This window comes from Trachypithecus francoisi, unplaced genomic scaffold (assembly GCF_009764315.1).
Source record: "Trachypithecus francoisi isolate TF-2019V2 unplaced genomic scaffold, Tfra_2.0 Lachesis_group5, whole genome shotgun sequence".
In the NCBI taxonomy this organism is placed as follows: Eukaryota; Metazoa; Chordata; class Mammalia; order Primates; family Cercopithecidae; genus Trachypithecus; species Trachypithecus francoisi.
In genome coordinates, this window is record NW_022681470.1 from 110,424,276 (window position 1) to 110,441,860 (window position 17,585).

At 43.6% G+C, this 17,585-nt stretch overlaps 1 protein-coding gene and 1 non-coding gene across 4 annotated transcripts in view; both read left to right on the forward strand.

Moving 5' to 3' along the window:
• LOC117076032 (adenosine receptor A3) overlaps window positions 1-16,417 on the forward strand; it is an 83,930-nt gene extending 67,513 nt beyond the window's left edge. For 2 of the 3 annotated variants that reach the window (XM_033198993.1, XM_033198989.1), the window contains exons 2-6: window positions 8,339-8,445; window positions 10,409-10,756; window positions 12,777-12,843; window positions 13,905-14,005; window positions 16,004-16,417. In XM_033198993.1, coding sequence (XP_033054884.1) covers window positions 8,339-8,445; window positions 10,409-10,756; window positions 12,777-12,843; window positions 13,905-14,005; window positions 16,004-16,074 — 694 coding nt within the window. In that variant the 3' untranslated portion in view covers window positions 16,075-16,417. The remainder of the gene's footprint in view (window positions 1-8,338; window positions 8,446-10,408; window positions 10,757-12,776; window positions 12,844-13,904; window positions 14,006-16,003) is intronic. The other variant, XM_033198990.1, reaches the window with a different exon arrangement.
• LOC117076975 lies at window positions 8,678-8,784 on the forward strand. The gene has a single exon (XR_004434582.1). It is a non-coding gene; the product is annotated as a U6 spliceosomal RNA (small nuclear RNA).
• Window positions 16,418-17,585: the final 1,168 nt, after the last annotated feature.

Below are 17,585 nucleotides of genomic sequence, written 5' to 3' on the forward strand. Positions count from 1 at the left end.
CAGCTGGCTGTCTTTGGCACTCAACCTGCTTGCTACCTGGAGCCATGTGGTGGCATACATACCTTCTTACTCTTAGCCCCAGAACACCCTGATCCTTATTCCTGGGTTCATCAGAGCATTTGTCAACTGTATGAATCATTCATCTATTGTGAGAGAAAGAATCCTATTCATTTCCCCTGGTGTTTCATTCTCATAGGAGTAGTGGGGGTAGGGCAAAAAGAGACAATGGATAGTTATGATTTGTTGAGCCCTTTTCTTTTCTTTCTTTCTTTCTTTTTTTTTTTTTTTTTTTAGACAAGGTCTCACTCTGTCACCCAGGTTGGAGCATAGTGACTCGATTACAGATCATTGCAGCCTCAACATCCCTGGTTCAAGGGATCCTCCCACCTTAGCCTCCCAAGTGTCTGGGACCAGGTGCATACCATCAAGCCCAGCTAATTTTTTAATTATTTTTTTTTGTAAAGACAGGATCTCTTTATGTTGCTCAGGCTGGTCTCGAACTCCTGGCCTCAAATGATCCTCCTGCCTTGGCCTCCCAAAGTGTTGGGATTACAGGTATGAACCACTGCACCTGGCCTGTTGAGCACTCTCTATGCACTAAGTACTTTGCATGCATTACCTCCTTTGATCCTGACAATCTGTGAGGTAGGTACCACTATAGTGATCATCTCCATTTTGCAGAAGAAAAAACTGAGGCACAGAGAAGTTAAGTAACTTGTCCATAGTTTCATGATTAACAAATAATAGAGCCAGAATTTAAGCTTAACCCTGCCTTGCAGAACTCAAGTTTCTTGCCACCGATTCTCAGACATAAAGAGGAACTTGTAACATTAAAGCCCAAACTTTCAAGCTCATCATACGTACGATTAACAGATAGGTACAAACTACAGCTTTGTACACCACTTGAGGACTTCCAGAGTTTTGCCTTAGCTACTATTGCTGATCTCTAATTAATCAGGATACTAGACAGGATAGAGTGCCAGTCACATCTTCTGAGCATTGAATGTGGTTCTAGAGATTCAAGGGGTCATCTCTGGTTTGATCTATCCAAATTTGCTGCTGTGAACTCTCACTTTCAAGACAATATTTGAGCTAGACAAGAGCAATAAGATGGAGATTTCAATTAAACAACATCAAAGTGGGTAAGCGTATCTGAAAATGAAATTAATTCTTAGCCAGTCCTGAAGGTTTATCCTGAACCTAATTTTAGGTCAGAGCCTGATAACCAAATTTATCTTAATGTTTCATTTCAGCAAAGGAGCCTTGCTTCTCCTCCTGCCAGCCCAGGAATCAATAATTCTAGGTGTTTCCCCTCTAATTTGTGGTTTTTAAAAGGCACTTCCAGGATGAGGCCCTAGGTTTATTCTAGGGGACATCTTGGAACAACTTTTGCCCCATTGGAGAACTGAGAGGAAGGGTGCTGCAGCCCTCAGTCTCCTGGTAATCCCCACACCATGCTTCTTAATTTACAAACAGCTTCTAACGTAGATACACTACGTTGTACACTACGTTGCCATAGAAACACTTAACACTGCCCTGCTTTTTAAAACTTGATTTAAATGGACCACTTCCCTCAAGACAAAACAGCATTCTGTCCTGAGTCATTTGGTATCCTTAGCTCCTGAGTTTCAGAACTGCTTTTACTTTTTTCTTTTCTTCCCTCTTCCTCTTCCTCCTCTCTCTCTCTCTCTCTCTCTCTCTCTCTCTCTTTTTTTCTTTTTCTGATTGCCACTGCTTAGCAAGTCCACTGATAGCTTGCTGGGAGTTGTTTTTTTATTTTTGTCTAATGGGAATCTTCTGACTTAAGGTGTTCCATAAGCCCAGGAGTCCTTACAGTGAAAATAAATGTCTTTCAAAGTAAACTCAAAAAAGATGAATGAAGAATCACAGTGAGGAGCTTGGTTAGAAGTGACAAGATCCACTCTGGTTTCAGGTTCAGAGATTAGTGTCACAGAAATCTCCCAGGAGCCCCTCTTCTGGCTTGCTCTCTTTCAGCTAAATGGTAAAGGATGACTGCAGACTTTTATTCTAAAGGAATAAGATGAAAAAGGCCACCCAGACAAAACTGAGGTTTGCTTCCTCCCTTTCCTCCATATGAATAAGCTGGAACTAGGGTGGATGTTGAGTAACTGGGTTTATTTGCTTTATTTTTAAAATCAAGTCAACTGGTGAAAAAAGTAGAGACCCACCTAATGAGAAGAAGCAAAGGCTATTTATTCTGAGCTTGCTATAGCAAGGGGGTCAGCTGTAGTCACCTGCATTTTGGCAGAGACTCAAAGGTAGGCAGAAGAGTTGGAAACATTTATAGTAGCATAAAAACACAAACTAAGGCACATTCAAATTTTAATGAGTTTGTTTGAGCATTCAATGATTCATGAATTGGGTAGCACCAGACTGCAAGTGGTTCAGTGCTCCCTCAAAGGGGGCGAGAGAGGAAGCTTTCATGAGATATTTGTGAAAGTAAGACAAAGAAAATATATTTTATTGGTTAAAGTGGAAAGTCCCTAGTTCAAGATTAGCTTGGTGTTTTCTGATTGGTTAAGCTTAAGTTTTGTTTTACTGTTTGCACTGAGTTGGGTTTCAGTTTGTTATGTAGGAATCCAAGGCGCCAGAGCCATCTTCGACTAATGGCTGTTCAATCCATTTTTTTCATCAGTGAAAAAAGGGAAAGGCTTTAGGTGTGCCTTGATTGGAGGCTGTTGGCATGGTGAAGCTGTAGGCAGGGTAACTAGAAGTGGGGCAGCCTATTTGATTAACTGGGGGCACATATTTGGCTTTCTTGGTTGATCCTAAGTTGAAACTGGGGACAAAAATTAGGGGAGTTTTTCAGTTACTAATTAAGTCCTGGGTATTTTTTAATGTCTCTTTTAAAAAATGTTTAATTTTTTTTATGTTTGAAATTTTTGTTTTAGGTTCAGGGATACCTGTGCAGGTTTGTGATATAGGTAACTTCATAGGCTTGTTGTATAGATTATTTCATCACCCTGGTTCTAAGCCTAGTGCCCAACAATTATTTTTTCTGCTCTTCTACCTTCTCTCATCCTCCGCTCTCAAGTAAGCGCCTGTGTCTGTTGTTTCCCTCTTTGTCTCCATGTTTTATCATTATCTAGCTCCCACTTATAAGGGAGGACATGCAATATTTGGTTTTTTGTTACTGCATTAGTTTACTAAGGATAATGGCCTCCAGCTCCATCTATGTTCCTGCAAAGGACATGCTCTTGTTCTTTTTCATGGTTGCATAGTAGTCCATGGTGTATATGTACCACTTTTTTTTAAATCCAGTCTGCCATTGATGAGCATTTATGTTGATTCCATGTCTTTGCTATTGTGAACATACACATGTATGTGTCATTATGATAGAACAATTTATATTTCTTTGGGTATATACCCAGTATTGGGATTGTTGAGTTGAATGATAGTTCTGTTTTTAGCTCTTTGAGGAAATGCCATACAGCTTTTCACAAATTAGTTATACATGAATTGAACTAATTTTATTTAGTAATTGGTTCAATTAGTATACCAGCTGAACTAATTTACACTCCCACCAACAGCATATCTAAGTGTTCTCTTTTCTCTGCAACTTCACCAGCATCTGTTATTTTTTGACGTTTTCATAATAGCCATTCTGACTGGTGTGAGATGGTATCTCATTTTGGTTTTGATTTGCATTTCTCTAATGATCAGTGATATTGAACTTTTTTTCACATGCTTCTTGGCCACATGTATGTCTTCTTTTGAAAAGTGTTCATGTCCTTTGTCTACTTTTTAATGGGCTGTTTGTTTTTTTCTTGTAAATTTGTTTAATTTCCTTATAGATGCTGGATATTAGATCTTTGTCAGATGAATAGTTTGCAAATACTTTTCCCATAATTTATTTTGCTGTGCAGAGAAGCTCTTCAGTTTAATTGGATCCCATTTGTCAATTTTTGCTTTTGTTGCGGTTGCTTTTGGCCATTTCATCATGAAATCTTTGCCCATTCCTATGTCCAGAATGGTATTGGCTAGTTTACCTTCCAGGGTTTTTATAGTTTTGAGTTTTACATTTAAATCTTTAATCCATCTGAGTTGATTTTTGAATATGGTGTAAGGAATGGATCCAGTTTTAATCTTCTGCATATGACTAGCCAGTTATCCCAGCACCATTTATTGAATAGGAAATCTTTTCCCCACTGCTTGTTTTGTCAGTTTTGTCAGGGATCAGATGGTTGTAGACGTGTAGCTTTATTTCTGGGTTCTGCATTCTATTCCATTCATCTATGTGTCTGTTTTTGTACCAGTACCATGCTGTTTTGGTTACTGTAGTCCTGTAGTATAGTTTGAAGTTGAGTAATGTCATATCCTCCAGCTTGGTTCTTTTTGCTTAGGTTTGCCTTAGCTATTTGGGCTCTTTTTTGATTCCATATTAATTTTTAAGTAATCTTTTCTAGTTCTGTGAAGAACGTCATTGGTAGTTTGATAGGAATCACATTGAATCTGTAAATTGCTTTGGACAATATGGCCATTTTAATGATATTGATTCTTCCTATCTATGAGCATGGTATGTTTTTCTGTGTCTTGTAATTTTCATTGTAGAGATCTTTCATCTCCCTGGTAAGCTGTATTCCTAGGTATTTTATCCTTTTGTGGCAATTGTGAATGGGATTGCATTCCTGATTTGGCTCTCGGCCTGGCTGTTCCTGGTTTATAGGAATGCTAGTGATTTGTATACACTGATTTTGTATTCTGAACCTTTGCTGAAGTTGTTTATCAGCTGAAGGAGCTTTTGGGCTGAGACTATGGGGTTTTCTTGATATAGAATCATATCATCCACAAACATGGGTAGTTTGACTTCTTTTCCAATTTAGATGCCCTTTATTTATGTCTCTTGCCTGACTGCTTTGAGTCCTGGCCATTTTGGGTTGATTGTTAAAGGGGCTATTGTTTGGCTTTCTGGCTTAAGATAGCAATCTGACTTCCTGTTACTCTGACTTACAGCAGGCTGGCTTACTATTTATTGATTAGCAGTTGGTTTCCTGAGCAGGTTGCAGGTCAGGATTCTATTTTCATATATAGTCTGGCCATAGTCCACTTGTATATTCAGTTTCTTTTTTTTTTTTGAGACGGAGTCTCACTCTGTCGCCCAGGCTGGAGTGCAGTGGCTGGATCTCAGCTCACTGCAAGCTCCGCCTCCCGGGTTTACACCATTCTCCTGCCTCAGCCTCCTGAGTAGCTGGGACTACAGGCGCCCGCCACCGCGCCCGGCTAGTTTTTTGTATTTTTTAGTAGAGACGGGGTTTCACCGTGTTAGCCAGGATGGTCTCGATCTCCTGACCTCGTGATCCGCCCGTCTCGGCCTCCCAAAGTGCTGGGATTACAGGCTTGAGCCACCGCGCCCGGCCTGTATATTCAGTTTCTTTTAACCAAATGCACATTTTCTAGAGAAACTCTGCTCTTAGCTACTGTAGCCGAGTATGATGGGAATAAGAAAACTTGGGCTGCATCTTGCTCCAACTACTCAGATGACAGATGTCTGTAAAGATCCTTTGTAAATTCTAATATGCTCTACAATTTTACAGTATTATCACTATTGGGAAAGCAGTACAATATTTGTTTTCCTCCCAGATTTACCACCAAATCGCAGTGGCTCTACTAGCTGTGTGAATGTGGGCAAGCTGCTTAAACTTGTGAGCCTCAATTTTCTTCATTCGTAAGATCAGATTAATAATACCTGTGTCGAAGTTGTTTTTGTTTTTTGATTTTTACTTTTTCTTGTGGAAAACTTCAAACATACAAAAGTGGAGTGACTATGTCTTAGTCTGTTTGTGTTGCTATAAGAGAATACCTGAGGGCAGGTTATTTATGAAGGAAAGAGGTTTATTTGGCTCACAGTTCTACAGGCTGTATAAGAAGCATGGTGCTGGGACCTGTTTGGCTTCTGGTGTGGGCCTCATGCTGCTTCCACCCATGGTGGAAGGCAAAGAGGAGCCAGCATACAGAGATCACATGGTGAAAGCAAGGGAAGCAGGGTGCGGGGAGGTGCCAGACACTTTGAAACAATCAGCTCTCTTGGGAACTAATAGATTGAGAATTCACTCATTACCGTGATGACAATGACAGCACCAAGACATTCATGAGGGATCCGCTCCCATGACCTAAATACTTCCCACTAGACCCCACCTCCAACATAGGGGATCAAATTTCAGTGTGAGGTTTGGAGGGTCAAATATGCAAACTATAGCAGACTAGAAGAAGGACCCCTTATTTATCTATTATCCTGTTTAGTAATTATCAAATTATGGCCAATCTTGTTTCATTTGTGCCTGTATCCACTTACCCTGCTTGACTATCTTGAAATTTTAGATATTAAGTTATTTCATCTATAAACTTTTCAGTTTGGATTTCTAAAAGATGTTTTAAAAAGTATTTGGTTTATTCTTATTGCCTATTTACCCTCCTATTTATACATCTAAATAGAATGAAAGTTAATTCTATGGAATTAATACACCAAGTGATATTCCGAATACTAGTAGACACATTATTCATTCTCTGTAACTCTAGCACTTTCATTTACTTTAAAGATACTTTTTCATGTCTTGGGCATTTTGCTGATATCTGTGCACAATCCATTTCTCTTTTTGCTGCTTTCTTTGGTTTCATGTTGCCATCTCTGAGCAATGCTGAGTGTATTTGTTTTGCATGAAGTATTGTCAGAGATAAAGACTGCCTCTTAAAAATATAACCACAATATTTGTATTAATTATTCATTGCTGTGCAACAAATTATACCCAAAACTTAGAGGCTTCAAACAGCAATCCTTTATCATCTCTTATGGTTTCTATGGGTCAAGAATTCAGGGGGCATGGTTGGGTGGTTAATACATGGTGTCTCATGAGTGTGCTAGGTCTGCAGTTTTCTGAAGGTTTGACAGTGGCTGGAGGATCCACTTCTGAGATGACTCTCACATGTCTGGTGAATTGGTTTTTCCATACGGGCCCCTCTATAGCCTGCTTAAGAGTTCTCACAGCATGGTGGCTGACTTTCCCAAGAGGGAGCAGCATGAGAGACTAGGGTGGAAGTTGCACGCCTTTTATGACCTAGCCTCTGAAATCACGTGCCATCACTTCTGCTATATTTTATTGATCACACAGGCCAATCCTGATTCAGTGTGGGAGGGGACTACATAAGGGCGTGAATTCCAGGAGCCATCGTGAAGGTTGGCTATGGCAATGCCATTATCACATCTCAAAAAATAAATTGAAGAATTATATCCTAATAGTATCGCTGTCCATATATTCTAAATTGTTTGCTTCAATCAGGATCCAAGTAAGTTCCACATATTATAATTTGTCAATATGTCTCTTAAGTCCCTTTTGATCCATAGATTCTCCTTTCCTTCCTTCCTTTTTTATTTATGTATTTATTTGTGAAACTCATGGAGGTTTTTGATGAGGAGCAACTGAGGTGATGTAGATAAAAACCTACCATGATGCAGGCTTGCTGCTGGCCCACATGCTGACTTCACATTAATTAGAGACAGGCTCCCCTTCCTCCAGAGAGGACATTATTACATAACCTAAACAATCTATGTATGACCCTTGATGGGACGTGCTGGCTCTGGGATGTGATAAGTAGCACCCAGCTTAACTTCACCTGAGAGGTGGTTCAATAATTCAAACTTTTAAAGCCAGTGGTCAGAGCACAAGAGTCCCATTGGAATCAGGAGAAGCTGCTGCTGCTGCAAAGACGAATCTTCTTGCTTTGTCCCAGCTCTGCTCAGGAAAGCTTTCAGGAAGTCTGAAGACGGCAACCCAAACTGTGGCCATCCAAACACCCACACTTCCACCCGCTCACATGTTCCAGGTCCCAGGCATGCAGGCTACTGACAGCTGGCATGCTCCACCTCTGGCTGTACTCCCCAGATGAGCCTGCAGTGTCCACTTGGGAGCTGGGTTAGTTAGGAATCTGATTACTAGGATTCCTTCCAACTTATAAGAAATTGGGCTTCCAAGAGTGGTAGACAGACAAAAGTGGCCTCTGATGATACCAGGACCATTGGCAGCAGGACAGGGCACAGTAGAGCACATACAAATGGGTACCAGTGATGGTTGTCTGCGTGTGCTTTTCTGAGTGTGGGCCAGAGCCTATTTATGCAGGAGGGAGATCTCTACTGCCCAGAATTTTCTTAGTTGCCCGGTCAGTAAGTTTATGTCTATGAAGAGCATGTGGTGTGGTGCGTTGTGCAGTGTACCTATACATGGCAGCACTGCTTGGACTAACTGGTTGTTTTCCTTTTTCATGGGTCTCTTCAAACCAGAATAAAGCCATATTAAACTCAAGCATATGTGTTTCTGTTAAACAGATTCAGAATTCCTGGGCTCCCTGGGTGCATTCTATCATTCCAGTTGAAAGTTTGCTTCCTTCCAGTCATGTGGCTCTTCATTCTACTCTCCTTGGCTCTCTTTTCAGGTAGGATGGGGGAAGGAACAGCTCCAGCCTTTTAAGCTGTGGCCTTTCCAGAGACTTTGCACTGAAGTCCTCTCCCACTTGGAGTCCCTGCTTATTAGCTCGAACCATCTAAGGAGTGGGATGGGAAAATAGAAGGCGATGAAAATAGGTCCTGTCCATATTAGTTCTTGTTCTTAGCTCAGATAAGAGAGTTTGTGAGGAAATTGAAAAGCTTGACTAAAATGATGAGTCTGCACTCACTTTGGCAGCACATATACTAAAATTAGAATGATACAGAGTAGATCAGCATGGCCCTTATGCAAGGCTGACATGCAAATTCATTATGCATTCCATATTTTTCCCCAGCATCTCCACTAAAATAAAATAAAATAAAATAAAATGAGAGCTCTGTATTTTCTCTTTTAGTTCACCCAGGTTCCCCTTCCCCTTTCTCCCCTCAAAAATATATGTACACATATATGAGGACATGACTTTCCCCTTTCCACTCGTGCTTGATCCCAAAGATGAGACTTGGAACACTGGCCTTTTCCCAGCTCTGTCTGACCTTCAGTTGTGTGGCATTTAGAGTTGCTGAAGCTTTCTCTGGGTCAGCATTCATACTTATAAACTGAAGATCATGCTATCTTCCTTGTGGGGTTGTTATGAAAACAAAATGTTATAAAGAAGCTGAGCCTGCATTTTAATGGTCTTTGCTATACATCTGGAAGGCTAAGAGAAGGATGGGCTCTGCTGTCCCATCTTCTCTTCTTGGTCAGACACTTTCCCCGCCATGGTCAAGCTGGACCTGGTGTGCACGACTTCCTCATTGTGCAATATCCTGAGATGATAGGGGTGCCTATGTTGGTCTTGTACGGAGGGAACATGAAGTTCTTATCCCCTAAAGACAGAACATGACTTCCTCTGTTTTTAGCCCTGTGCAGCCAGCAGAAGCCTCCAAACCTCACTTTCTTTCTGAGGGTGCTAAGGTGGGTTGGGAGCTAGGGACAGAGGGCCTCCTAATGGTAAGCCTCAGGCTCTTCAAGGCCCTCTGTCATGCAATGGTAGGAGGCCTCCATATTTTACCCACTCTTAAGCCAGGGAAAAAGACTTCTCCAGGATTGCTTTATCAGTTTGCTAGGGCTGTGATAACAACAGCAACAAAACCACAGTCTGGGCGGCTGAAACAATGGAAATTTATTTCCTTCTGTTATGAAGGTGGTAAGTTCAAGATCAAGGCGTCTGGCAAGTTTGGTTTCATTCTGAGGCCACCTCTGGGTTTGCAGATGACTGCCTTCTGGCTGTGTCCTCGTGGGCCATTCCTCTATTTGTATTGTCAGTGTCTTCATCTCTCCTTTTTATAAGGACATCAGCTGAATTGAATTAAGGACTACCCCAATGACCCTATGTTCACTTAATTATCTCTTTAAAGGCCTTATATCTGCCGGGCGCGGTGGCTCAAGCCTGTAATCCCAGCACTTTGGGAGGCCGAGACGGGCGGATCACGAGGTCAGGAGATCGAGACCATCCTGGCTAACATGGTGAAACCCCGTCTCTACTAAAAAATACAAAAAACTAGCCGGGCGAGGTGGCGGGCGCCTGTAGTCCCAGCTACTCGGGAGGCTGAGGCAGGAAAATGGTGTAAACCCGGGAGGCGGAGCTTGCAGTGAGCTGAGATCTGGCCACTGTACTCCAGCCTGGGCCACAGAGCGAGACTCCGTCTCAAAAAAAAAAAAAAAAAAAAAAAAAAAAAAGGCTTATATCCAAATACACTCACATTCTCGAGTCACTGGAGGTTAGGACTGAAACATATGAGTTTTGAAGGGGACATAGTTCAGCCCATAACAGTTGCCAATCAAAAAGAGGCAAAAATCAGCCTCCGATTCTTTAATTAATTATCCTTCAGGAGGGCAGGAGCTGCAATGTTTTGAGAGAACAATGGTGCTTGTGTGTGTGCATGTGTGCGTGTGTGTGTGTGTTTTCACAGATGCCATGGTCATAGATGAAAAGGTCAAGGAAAGCTTTGTGCTGGACACGGCTTCTGCCATCTGCAACTACAATGCCCGCTACAAGGATCACCCCAAATACTGGTGCCGAGGCTATTTCCGTGACTACTGCAACATCATCGCCTTCTCCCCCAACAGCACCAATCATGTGGCCCTGAAGGACACAGGGAACCAGCTCATTGTCACTATGTCCTGCCTGACCAAAGAGGACACGGGCTGGTACTGGTGTGGCATCCAGCGGGACTTTGCCAGGGATGACATGGATTTTACAGAGCTGATTGTAACTGACAACAAAGGAACCCTGGCCGATGACTTTTGGTCTGGAAAAGGTAAGGAGCCTGCCTGGGGTCTGGCTGGATGTGACCCATGGCCATGGGTGTTTGCTGCTAAGAGAACACTCTCTGAAGCCAGTGAGCCGCAACTCAGACTCCCACTGGGTACTTTGGGCCTGCCTGGCCTCTCTCTTCCATCAGCAAACATAGGGTGGTCATTAACAGTGCTGGGGAATAGTGGAAGTTGGGGACGAGGAGGGTGTCTGTGCCCTGGGGCACTTTTAGAGCTTCTCTTCCCTTGCAGCAATCTGGTTTAAGGACCTTAGAAGAGGCTGACAGGGTCTAATAGATGTGAGATCTTTGTGTTGAAAGGCTTTGAAGTTGTTATTAAATGTCTGTGTGAGAATCGCTTGAACCAGGCGGCAGAGGTTGCAGTGAACCGAGATTGCGCCACTGCACTCCAACCTGCGCGATAGAGTGAGAGTCAGTCTCAAAAAAAAAAAAAAGTCTGTGTGCCTTGTGGGTCTAGAATCTTGAATATTAGTTTCTTGAGAGGTGTCTGAGGCTACAAAAAATGACCCAGGTGCCTGGTAACTGGCAGCTTAAATAATTTAATAATATACGGAAGTAGCCAGGTGCCGTGGCTCACTCATGCAGTCCCAGCGCTTTGGGAGGCTGAGGCTGGTGGATTGCTAGAGCCCAGGAGTTTAAGACCACCCTGGGCAACATGGAGAAAGCCCGTCTCTACAAAAAATACAAAAATTAGCTGGATGTGGTGGTGCCTGCCTGTAGTCCCAGCTACTCTGGAGGCTGAGATGGGAGGATCATCTGAGTCCAGGGAGGTTGAGGCTGCAGTGAGCTGTGATTGCACCACTGCACTTCAGCCTGGACGACAGAATGAGACCCCGTCTCCAAAAATAATAATAATAATTTAAAGATATAAATATCCAACTAGTGGTCCAGCTAGTAAGCACCCTCTTTTGCTTTTAAGGAATGTACAGTTTATATTTGGAGACCACTGAGAAGGTATGGGTGGAACTGGAACCCATAGCAGAAAAGTCTGAGTTAACCAATTGTGACTCTTGGCTGGAGCTAAGACATAGGATTTCCAGACATTCACTCAGGTTCCTTCTGTTGAATGATGAAAACCTCCTTTTGCACTGGAAAACCTCTGTCTCAGAAGGCACTAGCCTTTCTTTCTTCTGCTTTTTTTTTTTTCCTTTCCCCTGTGCCTTCTCTTTGTTTTCATTTCTAGAAAGGATGTCCTTTTTTCTATCACAGTGCAGGGCACAATGCTGGTAGGAAAACAAACCAGAAGGGCTTAAGGGGTGCCCTGGGAAACCTATCCCCATACTAGAAAGAGAGTTTTGCTAACACTTGACCAACTAGTGATTGATTCAGCAAGCATCTTACGGAATGTAATATCGTTCACACCCACAGTGTTTCTACTTTGTGTGGTTCTCCTTTTACTTAACTGTGCATCTTGACCTGAATTTTAGGCTCAGAATAGAGAACGTTCCCCCCTGAACGTACTCCTTAGTTTAAATGAAACACAGACCTCTCTCACATCTTATCAGAGGGGGCATCGCAGGTGGTCGTGGTGCCACCACTCCCATTGACTTTTGGTGGCTGTCATAAGAAAAACATGGCAATTACATCACCAAATGAGCAATTCCTTAAGGATAGGATCAGGCCTCTGGTGCCTCTGGCATCCCCTTCTATGGGGAAGAGGCCTCTGTGGGACTCTAACCATGGGCCACTTCTAGTCCATTTGGGGCCTTTGTTCAAATCTGGAAAAGGGGCCCCTTCTTTCAGGTGCATGGAGCCCAGTGGCAGGGTGCATGGCCTAGCAAGCAGAGTGTGGGCTAAATGTTGGTCCCTGCTTGTCCCCTCAGCCTTGTTCCCTGTGCCGGGCACATTTATACAACTGTACTTGGTGCCTCTGCTTTACTCTGAAGTCAACCAGGGAACTCACTCCTTGGAGACTGAGAGAATGACAGGCAGAGCTACAGCTGGGAGGCAGAGGCAGGACCTGGCTATGGGCCTCACCTGACTTAACAAATCCTTTCTGATTCAGACCTATCAGGCAACAAAACCAGAAGCTGCAAGGCTCCCAAAGTTGTCAGTGAGACTGACCACTCCAGGTGAGTCATAGTCTTGGCAGATGAATGGGCTTGGGGCGGTGGGGTGGAGGTAGGGGCTGGGGTGACAACAGTATGATATGACAGTTGATTTGCACCAATAACTTTTCTGCTGCACGTTATTTCTCCACCTTAACTGCGTATCCTTAATGTGAGTATTTGGTTTCTTTAAAAAATATATATAGTTTAGGACTCTTGGTTGCAAGCAGCAAAAATGTCCTCTAGCTGTTTTAATTAAAAGGGGACATTTATCATAAGGAGAGAGAGGTGTTTCAAATGCAGGAGCAGGGATGTGGCCACACTTGAAAATTGTCGGATGCGGCCGGGCGCGGTGGCTCAAGCCTGTAATCCCAGCACTTTGGGAGGCCGAGACGGGCGGACCACGAGGTCAGGAGATTGAGACCATCCTGGCTAATACGGTGAAACCCCGTCTCTACTAAAAAATACAAAAAACTAGCCGGGCGACGAGGCGGGCGCCTGTAGTCCCAGCTACTCGGGAGGCTGAGACAGGAAAATGGCGGGAACCCGGGAGGCGGAGCTTGCAGTGAGCTGAGAGCCGGCCACTGCACTCCAGCCTGGGCGGCAGAGCAAGACTCCGTCTCAAAAAAAAAAAAAAAGAAAGAAAAAGAAAATTGTCAGATGCATCATCACGAATTTACCTCAGTCTGTAATCTGCCTCGAATCTGTGTGTTTCCTTCCTTCTGTCTCTGTATTGCCCTTGTATATTTCTCTTTTTTCCCCTAACAGTCATCCATTTGTGGTTCCTGAGTTTATTTCTCCCCCATTCAAGAGACTGGCAAGTCTGAGACTGGATTCTCCTATTCCCAATCCACAGTTAATTTCTGAGGAAGGGGTTCATTGGCCCAGCTTAGTCAGATGCTCAGCAGGTCCCATTGAGTGTGGTCCAAAGGACAGGGTCACTCTAAAGGAATACAGTTGCCAGAAGCTACTGTAACTGGGTTGGGTCGGGGCAGGGGTGCAAATCCCAGAAAAAGGGATCCAGAGCTAAGAACCAATAGGCAGTTTCTTCCGAGGAACATGAAATCTGCTGTGGTTCCTTCTAGGACGTCCATTCTCATCATTTGCATACTGATCACGGGTTTGGGAATCATCTCTATAATCAGTCATATGACCAAAAGGAGGAGAGGTCAAAGGAATAGAAGGGGTAAGTAGCTATTGTTGGGGGAGGGGGTGGGCAAGAATTAGAGAAAATGAAAGAGGTCAAGGAGCAGCTTTCAAATGAGTGAATGAGAGCCTCTTCATATTGTCTGGTCACCTGGAGACCAGTGTAGCCAGCCATGGGCTGGGGTAGATATCTGCTGGATGGTGACGAGGCATCATGAGAAGTGACAGAGGGAGCATTGCAGCTTTCTTAAGTGGATACACGTGTAGATCAGGAAGGAAGGAGGTCCTGAGATAACCACCCCACAGGCTCCCATCTGCAGAGCCACCTACCTCCCCAGCACATACACTTTGGGCTCCTGTCACAGGAATGAGCTTCTGGGACCCATGGGTAAGCAGGTATAGAAGAGTCTCCTTTTTCATATACACAGGGTGTTGCCCTGTTGCCCAGGCTGGAGTGCAGAAGTGTGATCATAGCTCACTGCAGCCTCATGCTCCTGGCCTCAAGTCATCCTTTCACCTCAGCCTCTCAAATAGCTGGGCCCACAGGTGCCTGCCACCATGCCTGGCCAATTTTAACTTTTTTTTTTTTGAGACATTGTCAAGCTCTGTTGCCCAGGCTGGAGTACAGTTGCTTGATCTCAGCTCACTGCAACATCCACCTCCCAGGTTCAAGTGATTCTTCTGCCTCAAGCCTGATCTTTAGCTCGCCCCGTTCCTAAATAGAGAAGGGACTGTGTGCCCACCTTTCCCTTTGGGGCAGCACCAGAGACATGACTGGTCAGTAAGACAAGGCTGGTCTTACTGTTCAGAGAATCCTCCAGACCAACGTGTGGCAAATATGCCAACCTCTGAAGTGTACACAGAGCAGAAAGAACATGCACAGTTGCCACTGTTTGGCTAATAGTAGTTTTACATTTTTCTTTTTATTCTCAGAAACCACAGGAACACCTTAGGCAATGAAGAGTCTGTAGGCATAATTATAAAACAGACTGCAACCTCCCGTGGGTATGGAAATGTAGAAGAAAAACATTTCAGAAAAAAAGAGAAAAACACTCCTAGTAACCCTTGCTAGTGACACACCAGGATCCATAGCCAGAAGAATCTGAAATGCAAAGCAAAGGCTGCAAGGCCTCATACTTTCCCTGTGATATTTTGTTCCTGTGGTCAGAATAGGAGCCCTAAAGAAAGGAAAGTAGTGGCTCCCATAGCATTCTTGACCTTTTGTCCTCTAGCAGCCTTGGGAACTGCGAAGGCGGGGCATGTGGACAAGACAGTGCCTTTCCCAGGTCTGCCCAAGACCATTCCCTTTGGGACACAATTGTAGTCTAGGTTTTTGCTAAAATCATTATCACTTTTTTAAGGTGTGACCTTGGGCAACTTTATACTTTTCTGGGTCTGTTTTCTTCTCTAGAAATTGAGGGTCTCATTCTCATACTCCCCAATATTTTTATTTATTAGTTCAACAAAAAATGACCATGCTAGCTAGATGCTGGGGATACAAAGATGGGCAAAACAAATGCCATTTGTGTCCATGGAACTTGTAGAGGGGGAGGAAGACAAACTATCACACATCAACACCCAAATGTAACATTGCCACCTGGAGTCAGTGCTTTAAAGGAAAGGCACATGATACTATGAAAGATGAGTCAGTAGAACTCAGTGCTATTCCTTTTTGGCAAGAAGTTGTACAGCCTGTTGCAGCCATGGTCTGCTTCCTCAAACTCAGGCAGTTGAAATGTAGCAGCCTGAACCAAGGCTCCTAGCTTTGACATTCTTGGGTTCTGAAGAAGTTCAGTTGTGTTCACATCACCAAAACTTGGTGAGAGGTGATTGCAATCTCTGTGTACCAAGCCTTCCTATTGACTTTCCTGCTGATGAGCTTTGCAGTAATGATATCTGATCTCGGCCCTGAAAATAAACTTGTGTTTAGTCCCCATGAAAGCCCCATGATAGAGTTTGGAACTTTTGCTGCAGAAACACTCTTCAGGGGTAGGCAATAGATCTCAACTCCATTTTCCCTTTCTATTCCCCGACAAAGTAGGCAACTCTTTGAAGCCCTTCTCACGTGTCCTGACTCCAAAGGAAATGGCTCCTACTGAACAGATGTGACTGAAGATTTCTTTTATTTGGTTCATAAATAAAGTGATGCTACAACAGAATAATCACCATGACAAATAGCCCACACCCCAGAGACTGATTCTGATCTCCCAGGAATTCTGAAGGACCCTCTATCCTTGCCAACAATCATTTGCAGCCAGGTAACAACGGCGGTAGTCAGAGGAGCCATGATAGACCACACCCGAGCAAGGCTGCATTCAAATAACATCTCAAGATCTTAGTTCTCATGCATTCCATCAGTCAGAGGTGAAGAAGAGGTGGAGAATCTGGATCGGGGGCCAGGAAATCACTTGTATTTTTTTAGCCAATAAATTCCTAGCCAGTGTTGAATGAACTCCAAGGTATGAGCAACTTCTTCTAGGGTATCACTGTAAAAGTATTTCTGGAAACGTTTCTTTCAAAGAATAATATTCTAACTCATTTCTGAATTGGTATCAAATGCTGCCCAACCCAAAGAAAGGGAGATAGACTGAATCAGTGGTTCTCAGGTTCTCTTGGTGAAAAGGCCATTCTTCTCATCCTTTATGGGAAACTGCCACCTGACTAAAGGGATGCTACTTTTGATCAATAAGAAACCAAGGTGTGATAGCTTAAGTGAAATAGTCATTCAAATTGAGAAAAACAAATCAAGAACAAGACATCAGCAACCATGGGTGCGAATGAGGTTATATTGCCATTCATGCCAGAATCACCAACACTCTTAGCTCCCACCTGCATATCTACACCCTCTCTCCCCATATAGGGCCTCTCCTGCTATTTCTGGGAGTTTTCAGGGCCTCCCCATCACTGTCTGTGCTGCCGTCATCATAAGCCTGCTTTTCACCATGCCATGATCTCTTCTAATGGGCATGCTGGCCAGCCTCAGTCCTCAGGGTACTCAAGTGGCCTTCTGGTCTGAGCAGAGTTGGAACAGAGAGGTTGTTTGTTGATATGAGTCTGCACATGCCCTGCGTGTTTAGATCCAGACTCCCACAAAATCTTTCATGAACACACTTCCTTCAGCTTCCACCCTAACTCCTCTCCCCAAAGGTAGGGAATTCACAGCTACTCAACAGCCTGATGGGAAGAGATGAGGGTGTGGATACCCCACCTCTGTGTTTCCGAACAACCCACGTTCCTGCCAGAGGCTCAGATCAAACAACGTCAAAAGTGCTCTATTTTCCCTTAGCCACAAAACAGCCCCAATTCTCCCCCTGTGGCCCTGTATTGATTTTAAACAAACGGGGTCATTAACCCATCAGTTCTGCAAATAGCAATCCAGTTTGGGTCCGGTTAGGACATTCCATTCTACAAGGCGAGATAGCAGACATAGATCTTCCACAGCAGATGAAGACATCTACAGATGTCTTGGAAGATCTACACTCACGATGTCTGGAGAACTATTTCCCTATAGATTTGTTCTGATTCCATGATCCAGGATTCAGGAGCCTTTGTACTGCTCTTACCTAGCAAAGATCTTTGAATCTGGGGTCAATCATTTAATTACTCATTTTATCCTCCAT